At 45.3% G+C, this 23,546-nt stretch overlaps 1 protein-coding gene across 11 annotated transcripts in view; it reads right to left on the reverse strand.

The window, feature by feature from the left end:
* LOC102414663 (carboxyl-terminal PDZ ligand of neuronal nitric oxide synthase protein) overlaps positions 1 to 23,546 on the reverse strand; it is a 359,817-nt gene that overhangs the window by 57,000 nt on the left and 279,271 nt on the right. For all 11 annotated transcript variants that reach the window (XM_045165982.1, XM_045165981.1, XM_045165978.1 and 8 more), the window contains one exon: positions 8,343 to 8,451. In XM_045165982.1, coding sequence (XP_045021917.1) covers positions 8,343 to 8,451 — 109 coding nt within the window. The remainder of the gene's footprint in view (positions 1 to 8,342; positions 8,452 to 23,546) is intronic.

Here is a 23,546-nt window from a genome sequence, read left to right on the forward strand (position 1 = left end):
GGGCTAACGTCATCATCTCTCTGTCCCCATAGCAACAGAGAAGAACTGGGCCAAATCATCTTTGGTCCGAGCTGGAGTGATGGTTTCTGCTGCAAGGAAATTGTTGAGTAAGAGTTCTGGATTGGCACATTTGGGGCTGAATAACGTTTTGATTTATCCTTTACTCCTCTTTAATGTGAAGGCTGTATTTCCACTCACAGTAAAAGGACACAGTAGCATGTTTTATGAAGAGCTCTCTGCATTTGAATACGTAATGAAGCCACCCTATCTGCTTCACAGAATGATTATATACATGTAAGAGACTGTCCCTTCCCACTCACCACTCTAGCAGTTAGAAGGGGCTGGAAGACTCCCACTTCTCTCACAATTCTCTCACAACTGCTAGGTGAGTTCAGATGTCTCTTGACCTTGTAGGCTCCTCTTCCTTCACTAGGGAAAAGTCTACTTTCAGAAGATTCTGTATAAGAACCTTGTTGGGGGAGCATTACTTGCAGATGGCTAGGAGGGCCAGCCCACACGTGGCAGGAGCTCCCATCACTGGAACCATCTGCTCTTCCATGGCCATGCTGGTGCCTGCCCGCCAGGCCTAGCCCACGTGGTGACGGGACCTTCTAGCCTTCTAAGCAAGAACACTAGTCCTGCCTGCACCTTGTAATGCAGGAATCACACATGCTGGGATGTACAGTTTATAAACCAGGTCTAACCCAAGAGGGAGAAGGTTTAAGAAAAACCCCTTCCAACGGCCCACACAGGTCACCAGGAAGCAAGTGCTCACATTTCATGACCTTTGGAAAGCACACTGGGGTTTTAGAGATGTGAAGGTAGCCAGGGATGAAGCAGAGCAAATAACCAGCATGTTGGCAAGGCAGCCTTTTTCAGCTCTAGGATATGACCATTCTCTGGAATTTGCTAGGTTAAAAAAAAAAAAAGCATCATTATACTGTATTATTTCTGTACAAATCCAGTTCAGCGTTACATAAGCCACTGAAAGTACTTGGCCACATGGATCAAATCTTCCCGTCCCAAAGCCAGTTTTGTGTTAGCAACTCTAAAGTATCTGTGGACTTTCAGTTGTCAAGATTAGAACGGATATGGCTGCTTTGATGTTTTCAAAGCCGAGAGGGCATAGCTAACCTCAGAGCGGTTCTAGGCTGCAGATGGGGTGCACTGAAGCCCATGGGGGTGCCAATTACAGGCAATTTCCTAAGAAGACGACTGGTAAGAAGCTGTCTTAGAACTTTACACCACTTACCCAAATGGCACCCAGAAATGTTTCTTTAAATCATCTATTTAATCATATCAACAAAACCCTCTTTCTCCTCCCTCCAACCTCAATCCAACACAGAAGTCAAAATGCAAGAAATAGCTAGTCTCTTCTGTATGCTTAATGTGGGTACCAACTGTATTGGTAGTTGGCATCAATATGTGATGAACTGCAGCAAAAATCCTGAAAATATTAATAACACTATGTTCTCAGTGAGAGTGGGCTATCTACTCAAAAGCAGACAAGAGCTTGCAATGGTACCTTTAGAAAGACAGAAACCAGAAGGTTGATTTCTGCATTTTACTGGCCCACAGGAAAATAACAGTCAATCATGATTTTACTTTCTGTTTTCATTTTAAGCCATCTTGTTGTCAGTTGGTCCTTGTAAATCTGGGGACTCTTTTGAGTGCTGCATATATGTAAACAATGGTAATTACTGTTAGTCTTATTCTACAGCTGATTTATTAAATAACTGTGGCAGTGTTCTGAATTTCACTGTCCTGGAAAAAGTCCTCTCTACTTCACAATTCATGGCAATAAGTAAAGGAGTCATCAGACAAGTAAGGAAAGTGACTAGCGTGTGCTAAGTCACTTCAGTCGTGTTCGACTCTGTGCGACCCTATGGACTATAGCCTGCCAGGTTCCTCCATTCTCTGTCCAGGCAACAATATTGGAGTGGGTTGCCATTTCCTTCTCTGGGGGATCTTCCCGACCCAGGGATCAAACTCATGTCTATTATGTCTCCTGCACTGGCAGGCAGGTTCTTTACCAATAGCGCCACCTGGGAAGCCCAGTGACTAGAAGAAGCTCAAAATGCAAGGTGTATACGATGATGATGACGATGTCGGGGAAAGAAGAGAAGACCAGGGGCACACTTCCTCCAAGTAAGCACCTTTCTAGTCCCCCAGCCCTCTACCCCAGCTTACCCCCTCCCCTGCCACTCTGTCTCTTCTGAGAACTGGAAATTTATCTGCCAAGTGTGTCTGAATTCTAAGAAACTTCAGCCCAGTAAGTCAGTTCTAGAATAACTCACAGGTTTATCATTCTTTCCATTTATCATGGCAAGAAAGTAGTGCCCTTCTCTTGACCTTAACACCACAGAATCTCAGCAAAAATAGAACTGAAGTTCATGTTTCTTTAATGTGTTTTTTGAACCTTAGTAAAAGATTTAAGCTTATATCTATCAAGCGATTTCAATCTATAGAATCTGCAATGCTGAAGCGAGGAAATACACCTGAAATTGTACGTAGAGGAAGATCCAACAAACTAAGGCTCTGAACTGAGAAATGGGTTGGGTTTCTGTCTAACAGGTTCTTTAATGGCCTTGCTCATACAATTTGATCAAGGCAATGCCTTGGACACCAGAATACTGCTACTATGAAGAAAGCTTAGTTTCAAAGTAGGTTTACACTTTCAACATTGACAGGAGATAGTAGACCTTATCATTTCCAATGGACTTCTGGGTTTTTCCTTATATCTGTTAGTCCATGAACCACAGCAGCATAGAGAAAAGAAGGCCGAGCTACAACCTCAGTACTATCAGTAACCACCTAGATGACCACATGTGAGTGAATTTACTTTTCCAGGTACTGAGTTCCTCTCCATAAACAAAGAGTTTTGGACTACATGAATTCTGAGACTTAGGATTTCTGTATTTTGACTTCTCAACTCAACCCCACACTAACATTTAAAATATAAAAAAGAGCCTCCTTCCCTAAATTTAGGACCTATCTCTCCTCCCTAACTTGAACTTGGCCAGGAAAGTACTCATTCTTTAGCACAAGACTGACATCATCATGCAAAATCCATGGCAAGCCCTTAAGGACACTTTTGTGCTGTGCCCCCTAACCTGATGGTAGCAGTATTATAGGAGGAAATGATTTCTCCTAACCCAAACCAATTGAGCCGTGATTGCAGGCAGAACAGTTTCAAGGAGCTACCCGTGAAGATAATGCGGAGATTCCTGTGGCTCCTGTTAATCACCAGCACTTCATGCACCGATAAGTACCGTCACACTTGGTCAGGGCAGACAGCCACTTCCACCTGGGGCTGGGAGCATATGACTGGAGCGGGACATCCACTACACGGGAGGGGTCAAGACACACACAGAGGCTTCGCAGGAGGCAAAAGGCCTTGCAAATGAATACTGTCATTACGTCCCCGAAGGAGGGAAATGGGAAAGCCGTGTTGCTAGGAAGTGTCACTAACACTCCGGGCGAGGAAAAGACCCTCTTCCAACCCTTCGCTGCTGGCGCTGGTCGGAACAGTGCTGGGATCTCTCCACTACAATCCTGGCGATCCCTCCTAGTCACACAGAATTTGTTACCTGAAGGTCACCTCACTCCACACCCACAGATCAGCATTTCTGGGATGCCTTTCATCTTCTTTGGTTGCTGGAGAAACTCAGACGCAGAGAGGCTCACATATATTTTATGAATTTCATGTAACAGAGTCAAGTGGTCTAAGCTTGGATTAGGAAGCAGGAAGCTAGGTTCTTATCTCAGGGGCATTGCTGACTTACTGTGTGACCAGAGGTATTTACTTTCCTGGGCCCTCTCTTTCTCCCACTATAAAATGGAGTCAGGATTAACCATACAAAGATATTAAGAGAAAAAAAGGAAAATCTGTGTCAAAGTGACTTGGACCATTCAGAGTTAAGGAACTCTTCATACCCCAGTAACAATTACAGTAGAATTCATTTACAAGTAGACCTTGGAGAAATAGGTTACTCCTCAGTCATGCAATTTCCTGATGAAGATAATAAAATGCAGTGGTGAAGGAGGTAAGCTCCAGAGTCAGAGTTTCTAGGTATAGTTCTAACTCCATCACTTTTTTGGGGGGGGGAGGGAGGGAGGGGAGAGTGGCGGTGGTGTGCTGCATGTGGGATCTTAGCTCCCCAACCAAGGATCAAACCGGAGCCCCATGCAGCTGGAACTCAGAGTTCCAACCACTGAACCATGAGGGAAGCCTCTGCACCACTTATTATGAGTTACATCCCTTAAGCCTCCATTTTCTCATCCATAAAACGAAGCACATCATAGGACCTACAGCTTACAGGGCTGCTGAAGGAATAAAGATAATTTAAATGAAGAGTCTAGGACAGTCACAAGCACATAGCAAGTAACGCAAACTGACTGGATATTGCTTATGTGCTTAGTCGCTCAGTCGTGTCCGACTCTTTGCGACCCCATGGACTGATGCCCACCAGGTTCCTCTGTCCATGGGATTTCCCAGGCAAGAATACTGGATGCAGTAGGTTGCCATTTCCTTCTCCAACTGGATATTATTTGACTTAATAATATAAGTATGGATAATATAGAGTAACAGATGAATGGCTGATAGTATATTATCTCCCTACAATATTCTGCTACCTAACTTCTGATGAAGGCCCAACTGAAAAAAATCAGCTCAAGATTAAAGTTTAAAGATGAGAACCACATTGGCTATATGGGTAACTAAAGGAAGATCCATAGGTATAGAATAACCACGGTGCTGGCAGCCAGGTGCAGGGAGGCCATCTACCAGGCCATATTATTTGAGAATTTGAGAATCTGACTTATATTATTAACTATAGAAGAGACAATCACGTTTCCCACAGTGAACTATAAGGTAAAGATGACCCACACGAGAAGCCCATCGTGGGAAATGCCATGAGGACACCCTGGGGACATGATGTGAAGAGCAATAACCAAGCCTTAATATAGCAAGGAGCTCATAGAAGGTTTCTCTACACCATGATCAATATAAAGGCTCTGGAGAACACCCAGGTCCACTGGCTTCCAGTCAAGAGACCTCCCAGTGTGTGCTCAGTCACTTTAGTCATGTCTGAGTCTTTGCAATCCCATGGACTGTAGCCTGTCAGGCTCCCCTGTCCATGGAATTTTCCAGGCAAGAACACTGGAGTGGGTTGCCAGGCCCTCCTCCAAGGGATCTGCCTGATGCAGGGATTGAACCCACGTCTCCTGTGGCGCCTGCATTGCAGGAGTTCATTCTTTACCACTGAGCTAGACAAGAGAGCTCCCTACTGACCCACAACAACCAGAAACAACCCTACCAGACACACTTACTCAGGGTATTTAGTCCTTTCCCCCTCACCTCTTAAATATTCCTACCATTTGCCAATTAAAACTCCTTCCCAAGCTAACTATTATCTCTCCAAATCAGAAATGCTTTATAAGAAAGGAAATCACCAGATCTGGAGACTACCCAGGGTAAGCTTGCAAAACCTTGCAGACGTGGTCCCACTCCTCCCCAACTCTGTTTCCTTTGCAGAACAATTAATTCACTTTTCTTTCCTGGCGTGGAAACCAGCCCTTCCACCTATAGTTCAGCAGCAAGGGGGCTCACAGCCCAGGCTGTCTGTAAACAATTCCTTCAGCCACGTGGCTACAGGCCAACAAAGGGCCTGAGAACCAGCTCGGAAGAGTTAGTCTCAGTAGGTGAGGGCAAAAGGGACAGAGAAAATAAAAGAGCCAGAGGTCAGCATTAGCTCAGAGATATGGACAAAACTGGTGTGAGAGGGAACCAGATGACTATTCCTTTGTCACTGGGTAATAAGAACTTCATTCTGTGCTTCTCTTCAAGATCAAAGTTCCAGTGGGCATCGTTCTTAGACTCAGGTTTTGGCAGAAGGACTGGACGATCCCACTGTGTTTGTGCTGCTGTACCAGATCAGATGGCGAAGCAAATATAACAATCTCCCTTACCTAGAGTTCCTGCTCAAAATCCTGTTGTTCTACATGTCTCCCTGAGTCTAGCCAGTCAGTGCCTATCCATGGGACCTTGGGCAAGTCATTTAATCTTTCAATTTACTTATCCTATGAAAATTACCATCTTAACTTCTTCACGTGGGTTTTTGGAAGGATCTAGTAAGATTAAACATTAAAGCACTCTGTAAATTAAAATATGGTATTTGTAACTTTAATAAAGTCTCAGATCCACACACTCTGGTCGCTGGACAAAACTAAGAGTACAGTGGAGCACTCAAAATGAATGACAGGGAATCCTAGTCTTTCTGTTGAGGAACCCTGCAGACGATCCGATCTGGTTTGTAAGTCTCAGGAACACTTTGCATTTCCTTTCCTTCCTTCCGAGATCCATTACACCTCAAAACCACACAAGTGCTTTTCCCTCTCTCAACCCCTAAATTCTCATCTCCAGTCCCCCTGGCTTTTCTTTCTGTCCTTCTGTTCTGTTAGGGGAAGCACACTGACCGAAACCGCCCACCCTGGCCAGGCACCATAGTAACCATTTGCATGAGTTGTTTTACGACAGGAGGTCCTGGTAAGGAACACGGAACTAATAAGCCTCCACCAACCAGAAGAGTTCAGGAAAGGTCAAAAGGAGACACCACATGTCCGACCACCTCCCAGAATCCTTCTCTCTGGCATCCATCTTGGCTGAATAAGGCGTGTACCACCAGGAAGGACTCTGAGTCAGAATGATTGGCTAAGGACAACCTGGAAACTAATCCCATCACCATAAAACCCCAGATTGCAAGCCTCTTGCAGAGCTGTTCTCCTGGGTTCCCTTACCTTACTGCTCTCCACCCGGGTGCCCTTTCCCAATAAAATCTCTTGCTTTGTCAGCACATGTGTCTCCTCAGACAATTCATTTCTAAGTGTTAGACAAGAGCCCAGTTTCGAGCCCTGGAAGGGGTCCCCCTTCCTGCAACACTTCCTCCTCTTTCTATCAGTTCTTTCATATCCTACTTTCATTTTTTCCCCTTCTCAACTGTACTATTACCTAAAAGTGAAATCTGGCAACCTGCCCTTTCTTCCGTCTACCTTTCCAGTTCTGGCTTTTTCCCTTCAATTCCACAATTTGCATTAAAAAGCCCAAGAATAGGTGGGTAAGGGCACACATCTCCTTAGAGGAAGAGGCTGAATCAGCAAAGTATAATTCTTTGTGGAGCTAGGATGGGAGATGGGACATACATAATATTACAGTAAATCCCAACCCTGTCATGTTTTATTCTTATTACCCCCACTTGGCACAGTACCCACCGATCTATTAAAGATGTCTTAGGACATAAGATGCATTAAGATGCCACACGGCATCGAAGAAGGGACAAGCAGGAGAGAATTCAGAAGTAGTCCTCATAGAAAGTCAGGGTCACTGGTTTGTGTCTAGAGTGGTAACAATCTTACCATTCCACCTTTACCTGTTAGGGACCTTACAGACACAAATAGTACTTTCCAATTCTCTTTTACAGAAAAGTAATTCCTAGGACATTAACACATATACATGGAAAAAATATGATTTCATGGCCAATTCAGTTTGAGAAATGCTAGGTTAAAGCTAAAGGGATTTCTCTAACTTAGGACTTTCTAGCACATTTAAATTAAATAGTTTTAATATGTTAAATGTTAACATATTAAATGTTTTGGATGGTAAATGTTTTACAGGATACATTCTAGGAAATGCCTGTTTTGATGCCCCTCCTTATTTTATAGAGAGGAAAGCTGAGACCCAAGGGGGATACTGACCCTCATAACATAATTCAGGGGTCCAGGAGAGAAGAGGGGTTACAGCCCATGTTTCCAAACCCCAGTTTTGTGCTTTAGACTCCTGGAGGCATGATAGAGAGGAACCCTGTCTCTACAGAACTGCAAAAGTTGCATTTACTCAAGCATCAAGGCTACTGTAACAAAATAAACATCCAGGACAACCAACATCACAAAGTCTAACTAGATCCCACCATGCCATATTTGGAGGTCACTGATCAGAATACAGAATCATGATGCAGGGTGACTTCAGTGAGTGGCAGCCTTCTTTCCTACCACACACCAGCATGAGCACCAGTCCTGGTACTGTCTGCCTGCTGCGTTCCAGAGCACTTTTCCAGTGGCTGAGGTCTCTCCAGTTGTTTGCATACAACTAAGTACCAAGTTCAAATGAAACTAAAAGAGAATTTCATTATATACAGGCAATGACTGACTAGTGAGAGAGGTGCCCTATATCTTGCATTCAAATAGCCACCTCCAAATCTTGCCTCTCCATCAGCAGGGAGACAGGGCAATGTTGGGAACACTCTGCTTCCATCAGAGGATGAGATGACCAATGACGGCCCCTTTACCTTCTTCTTGGATTTAAAGACGTTACACCTGAAGATATTGCTGGCACCATCTCGAGCGATATAGCTGAAGATCTTCAAGTCTTGGGAATCATGAGAGACGTAGAAGATCCTATAGGGAGAACAACAGAAAAATGCACTGAAAATGGCTCAGGTTCACATTTCCAACAAGCAAACCTCTGTTTAAGGACACCCTGCAGACAGAGCTCCAATCAAGTTCTTAGAGAAGGCCTCCTTCCGATGAAAGCCACAATGCAGGAGGTACTTTCCGCAAGCTGTACAAACACTGACGTTCCTGTGAGCGACCTCCAGAGGCTGAAGGGTGGACATGGGTAGGACGTGGACCCCACGCTAGCACTGGGCAGTACATCTTTCCTGGTAACTTGTAGGTTACAGGAAAAAATCATTTCCATCCTTATCAGAGCAGTAAGTCTGCTTCTAATCCAGGGAAATGTGGGGAGGTTTCCTAATACCTCCAAATGAGAAGACTTAGGGAATCAGCAATGCTAACCACATAGGGAGGGACTAAGACACTGTTTCATTATCTAGGTCCCTTGGTGACAGCTAATCCGCTTTCCATCCCTCTCCATCAGGCCGAGGCGTCCATGTATTCATTCCATCAGTCAGCCAATCCCCCAGAGTGCACACTGGGGGCCAGGCACTGTCCCAGCAGCCAGAGGTACAAGTAACAGGACAGAAAAAAGCCCCCGAATTCATGGAGCTCATAGGCAGGAGATATTAATAAACAAATAGAGAATGAGTGCCATGAAGAAATGAAGAAAAAGAAGGGGCAGAGCATGGGGCTGCTATTTTAGAACGGAAGGCCACACAGAGAGGCAGAGACCTAATGTGAGAGTGTCTGTCACAGCGCTACGAGGGCAAAAGCAGGGCAGGAAGAGGGACAGCAAGTTTTAAAGCCCCCTGGTGTTGATAAGGTGCTCTCAGAGTTCAAGGAGTGGCCCGAAGGTCAGCGTGGCTCAAGTCGAGGGAGTGTGGTCAGTGACAGGGTCAGGGGATCCGTCAAACGCCAGGGCACAGGAGGCCCTGAAGGTCAGGGGCTGTACTCCAAGCGAGATGAGAAGCCATCTGAGGTTATGGAGCAGCAGACTGCCTGCCTGATGCTTTCAACTCGAGAATCTGTCCAGCTGCCATGGGTGGGAGGCGGGGGAGGGGGCAGAGGCAGAGAAAAAGCTGGCAAAAGGGAGAATCAAAAGCAAGGCCCCAAGTGCTGGCTCTCAGATAGACCTGGGCCGGGGTGCCACCAGAAATGCCGAGTCTGAGAGCTGTTAGCGTGGGGCAGGGGAGGGGAGTCTCAGCGGTATATCAGAGGAGCTGATCTAGGGTGACCCAAGGAGAGTGTTGCAAGTATTGTGTTGGTTTCTGCCATATATCAGCTTGAATCAGCCATGTTCCAGATCAACCTCCTGGGACCACATCATTTCCAAAAAATATCTTTTTCTCAATGAAAACACAACTTTTCTATCCCAGGATTTCATAGGCCTGGTATGTTTAACTCAGTGCTGCGTAGCAGAAAGAGAATGGAATTTAGAGTCACAGTCACATCTCTGCCCCTTACTATTTATTATTATAAGGTAAGCAGGGCTTCCCAGGTGGTGCTAGTGGTAAAGAACCCACCTGCTCATGCAGGAGACAGAGAGACACAGGTTCGATTCCTGGGTCAGGCAGATCGCCCGGAGAAGGAAATGGCAACCCACTCCAATTCTTGCCTGGAGAATGCTACAGACAGAGGAGTCTGGCAGGCTACAGTTCATAGGGTCACAAAGAATTGGACATGACTGAAGTGACTTAGCATGCACACAAAAGCGATGTAACCCTCAGAGGTTCAGTCTTATCTATAAAACGGGACTTTTTACAGTAACACCTTGCAGTGTTATTGGGAAGATCAAATAACAAGGAAAGTACCTTTTTACTTCTTGCTGATATAGCCTCTAAGTAGTCTTTTTACTGAGATTCTGACCAAGGGCCCCAAGAAGTATGAAGAAAAAATCCAAATTCACCCTGAGACCAAACTTTCTCTGCTGAATTCAACTAAAAGTCACTTCAGTTCATCTCACATGTCCATCAACTTCAAACAACACTGAAATTGAGGTTATTATGTTTATTTAATATGGCTTCTAAGAAAGCTAATCTAACGTTAGGGGGCCCACACCACAAAGCACTGATCCTTCTAATGATGCCAAAGTGCCCTCCTAACACCGAAAGGACAAGCCAACAGCTGCATCTCAGCATCTCCTATGAGCTCCTGGCCCACCCAGACATGCCCTCCTGATCTTCTCTCAAGCTTCAAATTCATCACACCTCCCCCAACTAATCCTCTCCCCTGCATTCCCCAAGCAAGCATGGCCTTCCTTCCCACAAGCCCTCTCTTTTTATTATTTGTATGTTATTTAATGTTTGCTTAATCCTTAATGCAAAACTGTCCAAATATTTACAAACTCTTTTAACAACTATAAATAGGCAGTTTTTATGCAGTCAATTGCATTTTTCCAAATGTTTAGGCATGGATTGTAACCATAAGTCTAGCACAGCAAATTTTCTTAAGTCTTTTAAAAATGCACTTAAAGTAACAGAATGATTACAAAATCTTCTTGTTTTTATACCCGCATCAGTTTTTAAATATTGATGTCATGGCTCAAAATGTAGCTTTATCTTTTTATTCTTACACAGAAGATTTGTTATATGCAAACTAAAGAATTTCTCAGCTTTACTCCCTCCCTCATATTCTCTTTTTTAAAACTCTCTTCTACTTATTTCTTGTCTATGCTGGGTCTCTGTTGTGGTGCACGGGCTCTCTGTTGCTGCATGTGGATTTTCTCCAGCTGTGGCGAGTGGCCAAGCCCCCTCTTGATAAAGGGTGCGATGTCCACTCAAGCCAGAGACCTGGGCAACACCCTCGACTCCTTCCTCCTCTATTCTCCCATATCTGTCATCATGACCAGGTTCTCTGCAGTCCATCTCCTGACACATCTCTGAAATGTTTTTTTTCTTCAATCTCACAGTATTGCCTTGGTCCACAGGTCCTTACTATTCATCTGGAGTCTTGCAACTCACCTAGGGTCTCTCTGCTCCCCACTTCACCTACTGCCAATCCAGTCTCTATTCGGCTAGAAAAACAGCATTTTTAATAACACAGACAACATCCTGGTATTTCCCTTTAAAAACCATTCAAAGGCTTCCTACTGCCCTCAGGATAAAGCCCAAACTCCTCAGCATGGAGTACCTGTGTTTCTGCTTGCCTCCCTCTCCAGAGGCCTGACCTACATAGCTCTTCAGGACTAGTTGCATACAGCTGCCTGCCTCCGCATCCGTGGTGACACCTTCGGCATCCTTGAAGACTTGCTTCAGAGAAGGCTTCCCTGCCCACATTGCCCCCGAGTCTGAGCTGCTGACGCTCCTGGGCTCACCTTTACCATAGCACATACCTCACATTATGATGTTTACACTGAAGCTTCTTGAAGGAACCAAGGACCACACCTTGGTACTCAGGTGCCAGCACACTGACTGGCACAGAGGTTCCTAACATCTGCGTAGGAGGGGAGGCAGGCATCCTTGCTGTCATTAATAAGCACCCATAATGTACTCTGCTTGGCTATTCATTTTCCCCCCAGAAGACAGGTCCTGTTAGTTCAGATGCGTCATACATAAAGCTCCTCTGATTCTTGAGTTTTTCATTTATTATTACATAACACCCCAATGGAAATGGCAACACACTCTAGTATTCCTGCCTGGAGAATCCCATGGACAGGGGAGCTTGGCAGGCTACAGTTCATAGGGTCGCACTGAGTCGGAGATGACTGAGCACATGTACAGGAACCTAAGGACTGAGAACTAGAATTAAAATGGACAGAGCAAACAGGAAGGCACATGCACATGCCAACAAGACGCAGAGACATGGAAGGCACTCAGGAGGGTAGCAAGCTAGTATGAACTCCACCTTTGTAGACTAAGCACGTTTTTGGCAAACACGATGACAGCCTGAGCATGAATGAGGCCAAGCTCTTTGAACTGGAGCTCTTTGGAGACAGCTCTGTTATATCTGAGATCAGAAACTTAATGTGTAAGTTATTAAAAGCCTGGAACCTCTAGCTAACCAAAAAGCCAAATAGTTAAGAGCTTGGGAAAATATCTACCAATACAATCAAGCAGCAGGAAGTTTTTCCATGTGACCTCATTCACCCACAAATTAATAGATCAACAAATTAAGGGCTCAGGTCCAAATTTCTAAATCTACAAAATACACTCCAAAAACCCTTATTTCTTTATACTTTGGTTTTAAGAATTGTGATTGTGCAAGTGTGTGTATGTGTGTGTTGTGGGTGGGACATGGTTGTTGCTCAGTCACTCGGTCGTATCCAACTCTTTGCAGCCCCATGGACTACAGCACACCAGGCTTCCCTGTCCTTCACCGTTGCCCAGAGTTTGCTCAAATTGATGTCCATTGAGTCGGTGATGCCATCCAACAATATCGTCCTCTGTCGTCCCCTTCTCCTCCTGCCTTCAATCTTTCCCAGCATCAGGGTTCTTTTCCTAATGAGTTGGCGCTTTCCACCAGGTGGCCAAAATATTGGAGCTTCAGCTTCATCATCAGTTCTTCCAATGAATATTCAGGGTTGATTTCCTTTAGGATGGACTGGTTGGATCTCCTTGCAGTGCAGGGATTCTCAAGTCTTCTCCAGCAACACAGTTTGAAGACATCAATCCTTCGGTGCTCAGCCTTTTTTTTTGTCCAACTCTCACATCCATACATGACTACTGGAAAAACTATAGCTTTGACCATATGGACCTTTGTTGGCAAAGTAAAATCTCTGCTTTTTAATACGCTGTCTAGTTTTACCACAGCTTTTCTTCCAAGGAGCAAGGGTCTTTTGATTTCATGACTGCAATCACCATCTGCAGTGATTTTGCAGCCCAAGAAAATAAAGTCTGTCACTGTTTCCATTGTTTCCCCATCTATTTGCCATGAAGTGATGGGACAGAATGCCATGAGCTTCATTTTTCGAATGTTGAGTTTTAAGCCAGCTTTTTCACACCCCTCTTTCATGAACTTCCTCAAGAGGCTCTTTGATTCCTTTTTGCTTTTCATCATTTGCCATAAGGATGCTGTCAACTGCATATGTGAGGTTATTGATATTTCTCCTCGCAATCTTGACTCCAAATTGTGTATCATCCAGCCCAGCATGAACTGACTCACTGGAAAAGACCCTGATGCTGGGAAAGATTGAAGGTGGGAGGAAAAGGGGACGAAAGAGGATGAGATGGTTGGATGGCATCAGTGATGCAATGGACATAAGTTTGAGTAAGCTCCAAGAGTTGGTGATGGACAGTGAAGCCTGGCATGCTGCAGTCCATGGGGTCACAAAGAGTCAGACGCGACTGAGCGACTGAACTGAACTCAAGATCTTACTGGTTTCCTCAGTAGCTCAGTGGTAAAGAATTTACCTGCAATGCAGGAGATGTGGGTTTGATCTCTGAGTTGAGAAGAATCCCAGGAGAAGGAAATGATAAGCTACTCCAGTATTCTTGCCTGGGAAATCCCATAGACAGAGGAGCCTGGTGAGCTCCACAGGGTTTCAAAAGAGTCGGATATGATTGAGTGGCTAGACAAAAGCAAAAGATCTTTTTACATTTATTCTGACTTCAAATTTCTTATAATTTCTTGGCATTATTTCAAAATATGCATAGAATTGTAATTTTCACTGAGTAATGAAACGATATGCTTTAAAGCCAAAGCAATAGACTTTTCTGCAGATTACGTTCATAAACTTACCATAAATAATTGAACTATAAACAATATCTTGGAGGAATTGGACTTGGGGTTTATCATCATGTTGGAATTCAAGTTGCCAAACTGATAAAAACCACAAGACCTACCACCAACCCCGGCCCCCACTTCCTTGACTATTAATCAGTAAGTAAATGTGTTTCTCTTAGGAAAATAGAAAAAAAAAGTTGGAATACAGAGTAGAAAAATACCCATGTAATCATCAGATGTGTCCAACCCAGCACCCCTGTCATTCAGCATTTGTCAGTGATGAGCAATTCACTCTTGTTAGAGTATCCATTCCTCCTTTCTGAGGGCTTCTAATTACTTGGGAATTTCCCCTTATACTGATTAGAAATCTACCAACAGGAATGCAGTGGAGGGAAATGGCTGAAAACACTGTCTGTCCTTGGACAGGGATTATAGCCTCAGGCTCTGCTACTTTTAGCTGTGAGATCCTGGTCATTATCTTGATTTCCTCATGGCTCTTCACTTGTGAAGTGGGGGTAATCACAGTACTCTACCTCATTCATGAGGTTTAAAAATTAAATGTGTACAGAAAGATTAGCTTATAGCAAATATTTAGTAAATGGTAACTGCTGCTAGCAAAGCCACACTATCGCCCTAGTTCTGTCTTTGAGGCCTCAGAGAACAAAGCTAATCGTTCTTCCAAGTGGTGACCATCTGAACATTTGGAAACCATCCCCATATTTATATTTATTCTTCTCATTTTTCCTCTTCAAGAGTTCCTCGACCAGTCCATTTTCTAGATTACTTATTGCTCTGGTAATAAAGAGCACAGGCTCTGGGTTGAGAGATTTGGGTTGAAGTCTTAGCTTTGCCACTTCCTAGCTGTTGGCCTTATGCAAACTACTCAGTCAGCATTACTCTTTCATTCCTCATCTGAAATAGGTGAATTAATGATCTCTTCATAGTATTAACTCCCCTCCAACATTTAGCATAATGCCTTAACACATGATGAGTTGTTTGCTTAGTAAATATAATCTCCATCTTCCTTGTTAACCTTTTCTGTATATACACTCCAATTTACCAATGACTCAAAATATAGTTTACAGAACTAAATGCATATTCCTAAAGGGATGAGAACACCACAGAGTGAATCTGGATACTTTCTATGCCCTAGAACTGAATTTTTAGCAAAGCCTCTCCGATCTTTTTTTTTTTCTTTAGTTATAGCATCTCACTGCTTATTCACATTGTGATCACCACAAACGCTGGAAGCTAATTTGCACAACTGCTCTCAAGGCAGATTTCTTAAGCATATCTGGTAATTGGTTTTGAGGACTGGCTCAGAGTGATCACTATTTCTTTTTCCAAGCTCTCACAGATCATCTGCTTAATGATCTCTTCTAGCATTTTGCCCAGGGGCAATGACAAGTTCACTAATCTGTAATTCCTAGACCCAGATTTTCCTCTTTTCTGACAAGTGAAATGTCTTATTCTTGTAATCTCATATCTCATCTATTCCTCATGACTTTGCAAAGGTGACCAATAATGACTTGTACTCACATTCTTTAGGAGCCCAGGTCCTAAGTGGGCAAGGCCTGGACACATTTAAAGGAGGGAGGGAGGGACACCTGCCTATTTCATCATGGTTTTTTAAATTCTTCCATTTTTCAAATCACCTATGTTCTAGCGTTTCTAGTTTGAAGATCCAATAGTTCTCTACTTGAGGGAAAAAATAAAAAGGAGAGACATGGTTAGAACAAAGCAACTTCAGAACTTCTCTTTGTCATGCGCTATTCTCTTTTCTTTTTTAATTTTTTTTATTGAAAAATAATTGCTTTACAGAATTTTGTTGTTTTCTGTCAAATCTCAACATGAATCAGCCATAGGTATACATATATCGTCATCAGCCTTTTCGACGAGCCCAGTGCATTCAGAATTCCTCTGCACTTATACTTGACTTTAAGCTCTGCTTTTGATACTTCTCAAAGGACATTATATGAAAATGTAGGTAGTCACATGATTCTTCTTCACGGTCTCACCTTTACGGATCCAGTTAGAATCTTAAGTCCTCACCTCTTATTTCCTGAGGTCATAATCTTATTCTGTCACCACTCCCCTCTCTGAAAGTTACACACCCTAAAATGTCATGGCCATGGAGCACCCCCACCCCAGTGTTAGTATCCTGCCCCTGTCTCCCCTCATCTCCATGGGGACTGCTGGCTGACCTCTCAACCCACTAGCCACAGAGAATGGAAAGGGTTTTGAGTCACCTGGAACACTTCCTGAGTCCACATCCATGCTCCCCCATCTAAGACCCACAGACACAGAGCTCCACAGCGAAGTCTCCAAGCTGCCTTCTGCTCAAAACCTGCCAGGTCTGACCTAGCCAGCTGGGACCTGACACAGCAGAAAGCATGGGACCTCAGAACAGAGGATCGAGACCTGCCTTGGGCCCAGGCAAACTCTTTTCCTTCTCTCAGCCTTCTTCCCTAATCCATAAAGTGAGAGCAATAAAAACATCTTTCAGAGTGGCTGTAAACTTCTGGGCTGGACAAATACTGAAAGTGGATGAGATGGTAGACGGACAGATACTCCATAACTCATTGCACAGATACTGTAAAACTGTGGAAATAACCCTGGAGACAGCAAATGGAAGAACACAGAGAAATCATCACTGTTTCCCCAATATAACCACTCTCTGGGGGTTCTCCAATTTGAACGTGGAGCAGAGATTTTTCTTTTAAGGTCCTGGAAGGCAGGAACATCCTTATCCCACAAGGACACATGGAAATGAACCAAGATTAAAAAGATAAGCTGCCAAGTAACTAGTAGATGGTGAAGACTGAACCCAGCGGAGTCTTAAGGTAAACCTCTGGAGGAAGCAGCAGCATGATGTGAAAATGCAGAGGACGGAGACCAGTGAGTGCGGCACAGCCATGAAGCCACGGTCCTGGGAAAACCCAGCTTGGCTTCTGCCCATGGGAGTAGTGATTCCCTGAACAGTCCAGCCTGTGGAATTTCTGTGGGTCCTCCAAAGGAAGGTGTTGCCTTTAGATGGCCTGGGGAGAATGTTAGAAAAGGCAGTGGTCTGGAGGGAGGACCCCAACGCTTTACTAATAGAAACAGACGAAAGAAACCTAGAGCAATGAGCAACCCCTGCCCCTCCCCACAGCCTGTGCATGCTGCCTGAACACTGGTGTGTTTTTCTCTCTTCCTACCCAGTCCTGGAGCATTCACACAGCTTCACACTTCTGTCCCTAGTCATCATTCCTTTCCCTTTGTCTCTTATTTTAATCTAATCTTTAGATAAAATTGCCTTTCATTTTGATCATTTTTCTTGTTGCTGCTTTGGTCTGATTATCTTTCTCTCCCACTGTATGTCCAGGACCCTTTATCACGTTGGCTGGTTTTCTTTTATCAGCAGTTAATTTAATATTCCTCTTCCTCATCCCTCAATTTAGCCATTCTTGATTTCAGTACTGGGCTCCATTAGACTTACTTTTCTCTGGGCTGCTATTTGTCATAAAGGTACGGCGATCAACTCAGGATATGGTGCCACAGTCCCTCATGGAACTGGTCTCCTTACTTCACGGCTGTCTGAGGTGTAGGGGTACATTATACAAGATCCGCCTGCAGCTAGAGCTGTGCCGTATCTCACCGACCTGCCTCACACAGTGTGATCTGGAAAGAAGCTTGGGATCCTCAGGCTAAGAGAGACCTCATGCTGCTGCTGCTAAGTCACTTCAGTCATGTCCGACTCTGTGCGACCCCAGAGACGGCAGCCCACCAGGCTCCCCCGTCCCTGGGATTCTCCAGGCAAGAACACTGGAGTGGGTTGCCATTTCCTTCTCCAATGCATGAAAGTGAAAAGTGAAAGTGAAGTCGCTCAGTCGCCTCTGACTCTTAGCGACCCCATGGACTGCAGCCTACCAGACTCGTCCATCCATGGGATTTTCCAGGAAAGAGTACTGGAGGGGGTGCCATTGCCTTCTCCGAGAGACCTCATGAGACAGACCCATCTACGCAACTGCAGGTGGAGAAATTCAAGGATCACAGCTGGTTTCTAAGGTTTCTTCAAGACATAACATTATAAACATGTCTAAATTATTATGACAACTCTCTAGTGTGCACCTAGAATAAGAAGTAAGCAATCAATTGAATTTTAAAACCTAGTGAGAGCCAGACAAATACACATTTATCTTTTGAAAGTCTAGTTAAGGCACCCTCACGTCCTATCTCAGCGTTTAATTTATATTTTAATTCCACAGCTGTTAGAAGTGCTTTCTTATGCCCCCGCAAAATCTCTCCTGGTTTATTTGAATCAACCACAAACCACCATATAGCAATTCTAAATGCCAAGCGCTGTGATAAGTTAATTTCTTCTTGCTTGCTACTTGACAAGTAGGCAAAAAACAGGCCAGTGTCCCTCACAAAACCACAACAATCCTTTCATACACTTCAAGGCTTTAACTTCTCTGCAACACTGGTCATTTCTACTAAATGACTGTCACCTGCTGTTGGCTTTCGAAAACCAAATCTGTTTATACAGGCTGCCCATTCTTTCTCCTCTGCTTCTGTGTTATCTAGTCTGCACATTTGGCATGTTCATGTTCCCTGGGGTCAGCCATCCTTCCTACACTTATGAGGATGCTCAGGCTTCCTGAAGGCTCTTGCTCAGAGACACAGCTTTCCTCCCAGAGCCAGGGAGCAGAGAAAACACCAGCCCACACAAATACAAGGGTGCTGCTTTGACTGGTATGTGCTTGGGGAGCCTTCCTTAGAAAGCTGCATCCTCCTCTTTCCTCATGAACAATTTGTCCTTTTGCTTCTAAGACAGTGAATACTGCCCTTCTTTTAAGTGGTATGTGGAGAGAAAGGTCAGGCATAAATCTTCCCCATGCAAAACCAATCATAATCAAAAGTTCACATCCTTCCTGAACCACTCCCCTGTTGTCCTTGAGATCCTTTGGTTTCACGGAATAAAAGAACGGACAAAACAGAGCCACAAAGCCTCAGTTGAGTTGCCAGCCCTTCTACTTTCTCAAAGCTCTGAGCTTTAGTTCTCTCAACTGCAAAATAGTATGAGAAGAGTCTCACAGGATTGTTATGTGAATCAAATGAAATGATTTATATACAATGCTTGGCACATAGTAGGCAATCAAAAAAATCTTTACTAAACTGAAATAAACAAGAATATTTGCTAATCTCACGTCTCTCTCTTGAGTGCCGGGCACTGCTCAAATCACACTACATGTAAAAACTCATCTGATCCTCACAACCTTATGAGATAGGTACTACTACCAGCCTCCATTCAACTGATGAGGAAATAGGTAGCTTAGTCAACTTTCTCAGGTCACGGAGCTTGTGCATGCATGTGGGCTAAGTTGCTTCAGCAACCCTATGGACTGTAGGCTGTCAAGCTCCTCTGTCCATGGACTTTTTCAGGCAAGAATACTGGAGTGAGTTGCCATTTTCTCCTCCAAGGAATCTTCCCGACCCAGGGATCGAACCTGCGTCTCTGACATCTCCTGCCTTGGCAGGCAGGTTCTTGACCACTGAGCCCCCGGGGAGGCCCAGAGCTGGGAGGTATCTGTACCAGTTTCTGAGGGCTGCTGTCATAAATTATCACAAAGTAGATAGTTTAAAATAACAGAAATTTAACCTCTTGGCATTTGGGAAGCCAGAAGACAGAAATTATGATGTTGGCAAGGTCAGGTCGTTTGAGAGCCTCTGCTGGAAAGTCCATTCCTTGCTTCTGTCCCAGCATCTGGGGGTGGCTGGCAGTTCTTGGCATCCTAGGGCTTTTAGTGGCATCGCTTCAATCTGCTGCCTCCATGTCCACAGCCGTCTTCCCTGAATCTCCCCGTCATGTTTCTGTCTCCAAATTCCCCTCTTATAGGAACACCAGTTGTGAGACTCAGCACTTGCCGTAATCTACCATGACTTCATCCTGACTTGGTTACATCAGCAAAGTCCTTCTGCCAAATAAAGTCACGTCCACAGACGCCAGGCGTTAGGACTTCCACATATCTTTTTGAGGAGCACAATCTGGCCCGCTGCAGTCTCTGAGACAGAATCTGAACCCCGGCCATCTTAAAGTCCTTCACGTCTGAATCATCTGCTTAGTTTATTAATAACTGTCAAACATCATTTGATATTAAACTGTTATTACTACTATTCTTATCTCTATATCCAGCCAGTGCTGTGGTACATTTTATGCCGCCTAGGAACTGTGAATTTCCTTATTCCAGGTATTTTGCCAAGCCCTGGATGTCTTTATAGATTCTTTATGGAAAAGGAATTCATTCTCACATGGGTAAGATTTTCAATGGGCACTTGAGCGAGTGGTGCCTGACTGCTTTGCTGTCCCTGACTGCCCACCTTACATCCGAGTTTCTTCAACTAAACCAACTCAGGAATATGACAAATGTCCTAAGAACAACTTAGTCTGTCCAAAGGTAGGCTGTTCTTAGTCTGTTCAAAGGACCGGGGACTCACTCCGTAACACACCCCTGTCTTCGGCTCTAATCCCTCACCCTCAGGCCACTTGCTCAACATATGACAGGAAATGAAGAGAAAGCATCTCCCTACCCAGGGCTCAGAGCATGGCAGGCTGGGCCTGGCTGACATCGCCAGGTACTCCTCTTCCCTAGTATTTTTCTTCCGCTGATTGCCCTGACCTGCTTGCCTGATGACGCCAGATGCTACACCAGAGGAGGTCTGAGTCACAGCTCACCTGAAGGCACCTCCTCCCAGGAACTGAGGATAAGAGAACAAGCCAGCGAGCTCAGGGCAGGTGTTCACTCCAGGGGTCAACATCCCTAATTCTCACACAGGCCCCCAGGAAAACAGCTGAATCACTGTGATTTATCCTCGGACAACCTCCTCTCCATCAGAATCTAGTTTCTTTCTGTCTTTCTTTTAAACTATAAAGGACCATGTATCTTTACTTCTAGGCCACTAACATATCTTAAAAAAAAATGAACTGACTCATATCTGACCTCATTTCAATTTCCAATCACATTTTAATGGTCTTTTGTTTTTATTTAATAAGTCTGGGAAAGGGGTGAGTTGGGAGGCCTGAGGCAGCGAGGTTTGGTTGGCTTGTCTGCTGTATGCCAGAATTTCTCTTATTGTCTGTCTTCCTGCCACCCAAAAGCAGATATTGAGGGACAGTGCCTATGGGTGGTTCTGTACAACCTTTATTCTCAGAAGCGCACATCTTGCTCTGTATCCAGCCCCTTTCCTGCCCAATATCAGACTCTCTTGGGATACAGAGCTGAGCAGTTTCAGAGCCTGTCCTTGAAGAGCTCAGAGTATGCTGATGGGGTGAGACAAGTGCAGGACAGCGGAACACAGCGCTGTGGACACGCTCATGGAGGACAACGCAGCCGCCAGCCTGTAGCCAGGAAAGCTACCCACCGTGGGGCTGCGGGGAGTGGTGAGGAACTGCTGCCCAAGCGCCTTCTTAAGGAACACGTGGTGGGTGGCAGGGACAGTGGCATGGGGAACATATCAGTCTAGGTCCTGGCAAGAAACAGATAATTTGAGTCATCTGCAGACAGTCTCGGAGAAGGCAATGGCACCCCACTCCAGTACTTTTGCCTGGAAAATCCCATAGATGGAGGAGCCTGGTAGGCTGCAGTCCATGGGGTCGCAAAGAGTCGGACACGACTGAGCGACTTCACTTTCACTTTTCACTTTCATGCATTGGAGAAGGAAACGGCAACCCACTCCAGTATTCTTGCCTGGAGAATCCCAGGGACAAGGGAGCCTGGTGGGCTGTCGTCTATGGGGTCGCACAGAGTCGAACACGACTGAAGTTACTTAGCAGCAGCAGCAGAGAGTCTATTAGGGAGGATTTACAAAGATGAAGGCAGAGTGCAGGGAACCCCCAGAGGATAATACAGCAGCCCTGGGGGCCCTCAGCACCCCAAGGCCAACAGGGCAGGGCAGTGAGAGGTCCCAAGAACCCAGAGAGAGAAAGAACAGTGTGCCTGGAAGGCAGCAACCCTCCTGACAGTGAAGAAGCCTGCCGATGCAGTCCACACATGCAGGCCTCCCTGGCACCTCACACTGTGGGCAGCAGACCTGGAGGAAGGAGCAAAGAGAAGCTACCATCACAGATCAGAGGAGGGAGAAGGGTCTCTGTGAGGGAAACAACACAGAGAAAGGCATGGGGTCATGACCACCGCAGTGTGCCCTGACACCGGGATACAGACATGCTGGAGGGGTGGCAAGAGAGGGGAACACAGGGTCAGGCCAGGGTCTGCTGTGGAGCTGCACCTCCGGGGTTCAGGGCACGGAGGGAGGTCTGAGCAGGGGATGATGTAGTTGGTGGTGTGCAGGGTAGACTGAGGAGTACAGGAGCAGAAGGGAGGCCAATAAAGAGATTACCGCAACATGGAATGTCTGGGGGAAGAGGAAGAATCTGCCCCCAGGCTTGCCAGTCAGAACTGGACTCAAAGCCCTGCTCTGCTGCTTACAACTGAGACAATGGGTGAGTCTTTCAATCCTCAGGTTTTAGTTTTGTCATCCACAAACACGAGGGTTGTCACGCAACTGGAGTGTGGATAAGTCAGGGGCCAAGCACAGGGGAGGGGGACGGGTATAGCCTACAGTTAAGCACTGCACAGACCGTGCAGCCAGCCTGGTCAACCTGAGTCCAACCAAGAAAAGCTGCAGGTCTAACTAAGGCAGTGGCAGGGCTTGTTTCTCTGGATGTGCGACAAAGGAGGTGGGGAGAGAAGATTCTGAGTTCTGTAACTTGGGTGACCTGATGGCTGGATTAAACACTGACTGGGCCAAGGGGCTCAGAACAAGGAAAAAGTTGAGGGTGCAGGGAAGAAAGAAACAGAGCGTGGCTCGAAGCTCAACTCTGAGGAGCCACCAAAGAACTCAGACGAACTTGCCTACGAGACAACTGGAAACAAGGGATCAAGGAGACAGGCAAGACTTAGGAGTCTCCGGGACTCAGAGGGTGGCTAAAGCCATGGAAAACATGAGATCCCCAGAGAAGCCAGAAGAATAAGAGCAAACATCATTGAGAGAATCCTACTTAACAGTATCCATTTAAATGGAGGGCAGAACAGAGGGAATCAGAAAAAGAAAATAGAGGAGGAAAAGGCCAGGAGAGCAGAAGAGGAACAAGAGAAAACCACCATGGAAGCTGGGGGAGGAGACAGGCTCCAGGAGGGAAAGGTCCAAGGCGCTGGGTGCTCTAGAGAGGAGGACAGAAAGGAGCCAGAGACTTATAACAGCAACGAAGACATCCCTGGTGACCTGAGCAAGGGCAGTGTTTGTAGAGAACACAGGAAGCCCAATTATAATGAGCTGAAAAATGAGTGGGGTTTGGAAATATATACAGCAAATGCGATCGTTCCCAAGAGCCTGGCAGGGAAAGAGCAAGATAGGAAGGCAGGCTGTGGAAGTATCTTTTTTTTCAGATGGTGGAA

Source organism: Bubalus bubalis, chromosome 6, assembly GCF_019923935.1.
Source record: "Bubalus bubalis isolate 160015118507 breed Murrah chromosome 6, NDDB_SH_1, whole genome shotgun sequence".
In the NCBI taxonomy this organism is placed as follows: domain Eukaryota; kingdom Metazoa; phylum Chordata; class Mammalia; order Artiodactyla; family Bovidae; genus Bubalus; species Bubalus bubalis.